Source organism: Bufo gargarizans, chromosome 1 (genome assembly GCF_014858855.1).
Source record: "Bufo gargarizans isolate SCDJY-AF-19 chromosome 1, ASM1485885v1, whole genome shotgun sequence".
NCBI lineage: Eukaryota > Metazoa > Chordata > Amphibia > Anura > Bufonidae > Bufo > Bufo gargarizans.
In genome coordinates, this window is record NC_058080.1 from 307,277,806 (window position 1) to 307,285,690 (window position 7,885).

General features: G+C 39.6%; 1 protein-coding gene across 1 annotated transcript; it reads left to right on the plus strand.

Annotated features, from left to right (window-relative positions):
- Positions 1-3,519: 3,519 nt before the first annotated feature.
- LOC122926850 lies at positions 3,520-6,106 on the plus strand. The gene is made up of 3 exons (XM_044278354.1): positions 3,520-3,549; positions 4,506-4,665; positions 4,747-6,106. Exons 2-3 carry the CDS (start codon positions 4,550-4,552, stop codon positions 6,104-6,106), a joined length of 1,476 nt encoding a protein of 491 aa, XP_044134289.1. The 5' UTR covers positions 3,520-3,549; positions 4,506-4,549.
- The last annotated feature ends 1,779 nt before the right edge of the window (positions 6,107-7,885 follow it).

Here is a 7,885-nt window from a genome sequence, read left to right on the forward strand (position 1 = left end):
GTCCGTCCGGAAGTAGAAAAAAAAATCTAAAAACGTATCCGTTCAACCTCCCATAGAAACTAATTGACGTATGTATGCATACGTTTGACTCCGTTAGTTGGTAATACGTTCGGAATACGTTTTTTCAGACGGAAAACAAAATCCTGCTTGCAGGATTTTTTTCTACGTTCAGAAAAGCGGATTCTTGACGGAGCGTCCATTCACGTTCATTGTAGTAAATGAGAAACGGATTGTTCAATTTTTATTTCGCGGACATAGCGTTCCTAAAGTACGTTTTTTTTGTTGCTGAACATGCGCAGAACAAACAGGAACTTACAAACGAAGACAGGAAACAAGGGAGTGTCATGTGACAGTCACGTGAGCGCTACTCCTCACCATTTCTGAAGGCTGATGTGCAAGTTGGAGAAAGTCTCAAGAAAAGGGTATGAATTGATGCAATTGAAAAGTATTTACTTCGATCATCTACTGGGGCATGCTATTTGGCTATTGGGGGCTAATATCTTGAAACTGTGGATGCTATTAGGCACATGGGGGATGTTATTAGTCTTTTGTGAGATGCTATTACGCTACTGGGACATGTTATTTGGCTACTGGGGGCAAATATTTTGAAACTGTGGATGCTATAAGGCTATGGGAGGATGCTACAGACGTGGACAAAATTGTTGGTACCCTTTGGTCAATGAAAGAAAAAGTCACAATGGTCACAGAAATAACTTTAATCTGACAAAAGTAATAATAAATTAAAATTCTATAAATGTTAACCAATGAAAGTCAGACATTGTTTTTCAACCATGCTTCAACAGAATTATGTAAAAAAATAAACTCATGAAACAGGCATGGACAAAAATGATGGTACCCCTAACTTAATATTTTGTTGCGCAACCTTTTGAGGCAATCACTGCAATCAAACGCTTCCTGTAACTGTCAATGAGACATCTGCACCTCTCAGCAGGTATTTTGGCCCACTCCTCATGAGCAAACTGCTCCAGTTGTGTCCGGTTTGAAGGGTGCCTTTTCCAGACTGCATGTTTCAGCTCCTTCCAAAGATGCTCAATAGGATTGAGGTCAGGGCTCATAGAAGGCCACTTTAGAATAGTCCAATTTTTTCCTCTTAGCCATTCTTGGGTGTTTTTAGCGGTGTGTTTTGGGTCATTGTCCTGTTGCAAGACCCATGACCTGCGACTGAGACCAAGCTTTCTGACACTGGCTAGTACATTTCTCTCTAGAATTCCTTGATAGTCTTGAGATTTCATTGTACCCTGCACAGATTCAAGACACCCTGTGCCAGACGCAGCAAAGCAGCCCCAGAACATAACAGAGCCTCCTCCATGTTTCACAGTAGGGACAGTGTTCTTTTCTTGATATGCTTCATTTTTTCGTCTGTGAACATACAGCTGATGTGCCTTGGCAAAAACTTCGATTTTTGTCTCATCTGTCCACAGGACATTCTCCCAGAAGCTTTGTGGCTTGTCAACATGTAGTTTGGCATATTCCAGTCTTGCTTTTTTATGATTCGTTTTCAACAATGGTGTCCTCCTTGGTCGTCTCCCATGTAGTCCACTTTGGCTCAAACAACGACGGATGGTGCGATCTGACACTGATGTTCCTTGAGCATGAAGTTCACCTTGAATCTCTTTAGAAGTCTTTCTAGGCTCTTTTGTTACCATTCGGATTATCCGTCTCTTAGATTTGTCATCAATTTTCCTCCTGCGGCCACGTCCAGGGAGGTTGGCTACAGTCCCATGGATCTTAAACTTATGAATAATATGTGCAACTGTACTCACAGGAACATCTAGTTGCTTGGAGATGGTCTTATAGCCTTTACCTTTAACATGCTTGTCTATAATTTTCTTTCTGATCTCTTGAGACAGCTCTTTCCTTTGCTTCCTCTGGTCCATGTCGAGTGTGGTACACACCATATCACCAAACAACACAGTGATTACCTGGAGCCATATATATAGGCCCAATGGCTGATTACAAGGTTGTAGACACCTGTGATGCTAATTAGTGGACACACCTTGAATTAACATGTCCCTTTGGTCACATTATGTTCTGTGTTTTCTAGGGGTACCATCATTTTTGTCCATGCCTGTTTCATGAGTTTATTTTTTTACATAATTCTGTTGAAGCATGGTTGAAAAACAATGTCTGACTTTCATTGGTTAACATTTATAGAATTTTAATTTATTATTACTTTTGTCAGATTAAAGTTATTTCTGTGACCATTGTGACTTTTTCTTTCATTGACCAAAGGGTACCAACAATTTTGTCCACGTCTGTATAAGGCTACTGGGGAATGCTATTATGCTACTGTTGAAGCCTGTTGGAGGATGCTATTGCGCAAGTGGGGGATGCTATTCGGCTACTGCGGGGGTGCTACTAGGCTACTGGGGGATGCTATAAGGCTGCTGGAGAATGCTATAAGGCTACTGGGGGATGCTATAATGCTACTGGGGAATGCTATAAGGTTGATATAATTTTAATGACTAGAGGAGCAATTTTGTGTTTTGACTAATCCCTGTTTTTACCCTTGTTGCATCTTGTGCCAATGTGTATGTTGAAATATGTCTATAAGCTCTTGTCTATAATGTTTCTGTAACGTTTTCAGATGTCTTCGCCTTCTCCTTCGGTTTGCAGTCAAAGTACCCCCTCCTTTCACATGCAGGTAAAAATCTTTAAATAAAAATCTATTATTAATGATCCAAATAATAAATATGTTTGAACCACAATACATATTTATATATTTCAGGGACACTCCGACACTGAATCCTCTGCTGGCGAGGAATTGCGTTTTTCTCCTGAACCAATGGAGTCAGTAAGTGTGGAATGTTATATTTAGATTTTTTGGTTTCTACACATCCATAATTGGTACAATGGATATAAACTCGAAAGGTACATGATTTGCCAACACCGCAAAAGGATAGATAGGCCAATGTATTGGCAACAAGATATGAAAGAGTGTATATGGGTGATGCATTTTGGTTGCTGCAGGGCAGGCAGACGGCAATTTTCAATGAATCCAAAACTGTGTTTGTTTTTCAGACACAGGAGGGTTCACATTCCATTGAAAATCCGCGAAGTAGACGTCATAACGATGACGATGTGAGTATCTATACTTAGGTTCTCTAACTAAATCAATTTTCTTTTGTGATAACTATATTATTTATTAGGACCCAAATAGAGATGAGCGAACTTCTGTTTTAAGTTCGGCGTCTAAAGTTCGGGGGCGGGTTAGCGGAGAATCCCGATCTGGAACCGGATATGGATTCCGACTTCCGTTGTGGTCCGTGGTAGCGGAATCAATAATCGGCCATTATTGATTCCGCTACCACGGACCACAACGGAAGTCGGAATCCATATCCGGTTCCAGATCGGGATTCTCCGCTAACCCGCCCCCGAACTTTAGACGCCGAACTTAAAACAGAAGTTCGCTCATCTCTAGACCCAAACAGTCAAATTGAAAATCCATCACCTGTTCAAAAAAGAACTTCCAGGCGTGGTGGTCGCGGACATCGTGGTCGTGGCAGTCGTGGTGGACGTGTAGGCCGTGTGAGTAGGCACATGTGCTGTGATGTGAGCTGTCCACACTGCCCTCAGTATACAGTATCTTATATCACCTATAAGATAACGTGGCCATCATACCTCAATTTTTTTTTATTATTAGAACAAATGACCATGAGGATTGGAGACATTTGTTTTACCCAAACCAAAGTTTAAGTGTTGCTTATGCCATAATGGACATACCATGAACAGGGGCTACCCTCTTATAAAATAAAAAGCAATGACCCGCTCGCCAAGTCTATATCTTTATAGCCGTTCACACCCAAAGACCAAATACAAGGAAATCCAAAAAATTTTTATATTTTTTTATTAAAACAAAAGATGCAGTGGGCAGTGGTTGGCACATGCAACATATTCGCTATACAAGTTTTATCCAAAAGACTTAAGTGCTATTGGAATTGCAGGTAGCTTTTATAGGTAATGATAACATTTGTTTTAAACCAAATAGGGTAGACAGCAAGAATTGGACGAGGAAGATAGGCAATTTCTCCCAATCATAAACTGTGAACTGCTAATACAGCTAGTAGAAGCAAGGCCAGCTCTATGGGACCAAACAGACCCCGAGCACTCGGACCACAACACGACTCGTCGACAATGGCAAGAGGTCTATGCCAATTTGGTTCCCACATGGAACGATTTGAGTCGTCAGGCTAAAAAAAATTGTGGTACATTAATTTCATTCCTTTTGTTAAATCATTTGGTTTTAGAAGATTTGATAGTGATGTTTCTAGTTGGAAGAATAGTGAAGTGAGCATAAGTTTTCTGTTTGGAAAACTTTGTTTCAACAACTGATACAGCCAATTCAGGTACCGGGCAAAATAACAGTTAAATACAATGCAGAATTTTGGACTGCCTGGGGCAACAGTTTTTTATGCAATCCGATGTCAACAGAAAAGAATATATAACATTATATACGGTTATTAAAATTGTTCTTTATTTTCTAGCTGAAATCATATCAACACGCTGGAGGTCAATACGCGATAGGTTTATGCGTGACCTCAATCATGAACGAACGGCGCCAAGTGGTTCGGGTACTTCTCGGAGGAAACCTTACCAATATGCACCACATCTTCAATTTCTTCAACGTTGTTTTCAGCAGCGCATGTGAGTTAAATTTCCTAAAGAGAAGACAAAAAAAAATTATGAATATAGAAATTATACCTTTTATTTCCCTATCTATTTTAGGACTCATTCAAGCACACTCCCTCCTGAAGCAGAACCTGTTGAACATGAGGACTCAACCGAACAATTGTCTGGACGATCTACCGATCAAACTTCATTACCATCTCAGTCACAGGATTCTGCTCTGGAGTCGCGCGGCCGGCAAACTGAGACATGTGCTCAGATTGAAGATACTCGACAGTTCATTTCTTCTGCCTTTGACAGAGTTTTAAGTAGGCCGAGGCCACTTCGAAGACCACATAGAGTCTTTGAGGATCTTGCACTGATCTTCCGAGATTGTTTATTAAAAATAGAGGAGGAGCAAACTCGGTATAAGCAAGAGTTAACTTCCATGATCAATCATGTCGAGGTAGTTTGTCGTCCAGAACCCCTTAACCATAATCAGCAGTTTCTCTTAACGTTAAGTCATTGGATGGACAACATGACTCCAGAGCAGAATTGTGATTGTCGAGTGACATTGATCAAAACTGTTTGGAATATTAAACACGCACCATCCTCTAATTTTGTTCCTCTGGCTCAGTCGTATCCACCAGCCACCTCCTACCCAACATCCATGACTTCTCCACCTGCTCACTCATACTCTGAGCCACATATCGCTCCCCAGTCACAAAACTTTCAACAGTCACAAAACTTTCAACAGTCACAAAACTTTCAACAGTCACAAAACTTTCAACAGTCACAAAACTTAGCCCTATCCCAAAACTTTAGCCACTCCCAAAACTTTCCCCCATCCAAAACTTTACCTACGTACCACAACTTCCCACAGGCCCAAAACGTAGGCACTGCACAAAACTTTCCAACTTTACATAACTTTCCATCAACATCCCACATCTTTATTCCATCCCAAAGCCATCCACCGTCCCAAAGACAACCTACGTCCCACCAATACCCAACGGCTCACACATTTCCACCTTCTCAAAGCCATAGCACATCCGTCAGATATCAACCTGCATCAACCTTTCAAGAGACTTTAAGCCAATCTCAATCACAGCTACCTTCCTATGTCTCTGCACAAACACCTTTCCAATCCAACAACACTGGAAGTTCCCAAACACGTCTAAAGACACCAAGTCCAGATGTGATTTCTATGTCAACTCAAAATAAAATCTCCATAAACGAAGGTGTTTCCACCTCCGTTTTTCCCACTCCAACCACTTTTACTACCCCTTTCTCAAACAAATCTGTTCCATACCAATCTGATACTGATTCATATTCCCTTCATACCCCACAACATCAACAACAGGGTGAATATGTCAGACCACAACTTTCGTTCATGCAATCACTTCTAGACCAAAGTGCAGAAGATGCTGGGTCCCCAACTGCAGCCCCAGGAAAGGCTCCATTCACTCAACCACCACCCTAGTTAACAAAATATATATTATGTTTTAAAGTTTATAAATGAGTACCTCACAAGGTTTATATTGACCACTGTGTCAATTTGTTGAAGTTTATAAATAAGTACCTCACAAGGTTTATATTGACCGCTGTGTCAATTTTTGCACTTTAATGATGTTGAACTTGAAAGATTTTATATGTTTTATACTTTTATATTATTAGATTAATAAGGAGGTTTCAGATATGTGTGTAATTATTGTGCACTTATCAGCTTTCAGAAGCCCATACAAGCTGCTAAATATAGGCAGGTGGTTTGATTTCCTCGTTCAGACGTTTAGATTTTCAAGAACTAACATGATAATCATAGCAGATTGGACCCTAAAAAGAGTAATTGGCCTTATTATTCATGATTTCTTTATCTCCTGCCCAAGGTGCTGATGACTTACAGTTTTCCAACTAGTCTTTTTTCCTTATATTAAGGAGAAAAATGCCATTCATCAGCACATGGGTCAGAGACACAGAGATTAGCTACCATGACTAGACTCAGATTGGTTCAACTCTTTTACAGTAATGGACTGCAATGATTATGATGATAGTTCTTGTTTACCACTTGTGAGTGAGTGACACAGTACACAAATCTATATACTGTCACTTATTCACCACCTTGCGTGGTCTGCACAAAGCTGATGACTTTTTCAGTCTCCCACCTGTTGTTGTTCCATTGCTATTGTCTCGCTATCGTGATCCTCCATTGTACACTTGCTTGAAAACAATGCAAATACAATAATAGAAATGGCATATGTCATTACTATTTTCTTTGATATAATGTCTCATGCACAAGACTGAACACACTCAGAGACATGGTGTTTGTCAAAAAAAAATTGTACCTGCTGATGTAATTTAAAGGGGTACTGGAGGACACACCATCAGTGATTACACTGATTCTTTGCATGTTGTGCCACCCACATGGCTGTAGTCTAGCACTTTCTACATCATATTGATGATGCACAGTAGCCCTGTGTTTGGTGCATAGCAGCATTGAAATAACTGATAATGTGCACTTCCATTTGCATGTTTCATGTCACCATATAACTTCTTGCCCGCTCAAGGAAGACATGTCTCGCGGTGCATACTGTAGTGTGATTATTCTGAACTTGGTATGATGATGCTATCACATAGCATGTGCAATCAAGAGAATGGTGTACACTTCAGTCACAGATAGAACAACTTTTTCACAATGGACATTTTGTTATTCCTACATGTACGGTAGAGCTTATCCTTTTCTTATGTGAATTCTAGTTCCATTGTGTTGAGCTACGTGCTTTTATGGAAGTTTATTTGTAAACTTATGCAAATGATTATTTAAATATAAAAATATGTTTAAAAAAAAAGTATTTATCTAAATAAATACTTTTATAATTTCAAATATTCTTTGTCAGTGGTTTTCATACTTTCAAGACTCAAAACGACAAACAAGGGATATGGAGATGGTTGGAGAGGCTTACCTTTTGCTGAATCCAAGGCAATAAGGTAAGTATTGTAGGTAGACCGATACATCATGGTTGACTCAACAATAAACAACAATATATTAAGAAGAAACAATAAAATAAACTATTATGTACATAACTAATTACAACTTTCAACTGTACATATTTAATAAACAAACAGTAACAAACAATAGAGAATATTTGTTCAAATATGTTCATCCTGCCAAGGCACAGATCCAGCTGAAGAAATGAAATATTCTGCAAATTGATTGCGCATGCGACTCACAGCAACTGTTGATCTTGGGCCAGTTTCTATGTTA

Bases quoted from the DNA above. Each gene is read 5' to 3' on its own strand.
- LOC122926850 (XM_044278354.1), top strand. From the start codon at position 4,550: ATGCGTGACCTCAATCATGAACGAACGGCGCCAAGTGGTTCGGGTACT. The intron at 4,666-4,746 runs GTGAGTTAAATT...TATCTATTTTAG, and splicing joins CGTTGTTTTCAGCAGCGCAT to GACTCATTCAAGCACACTCC.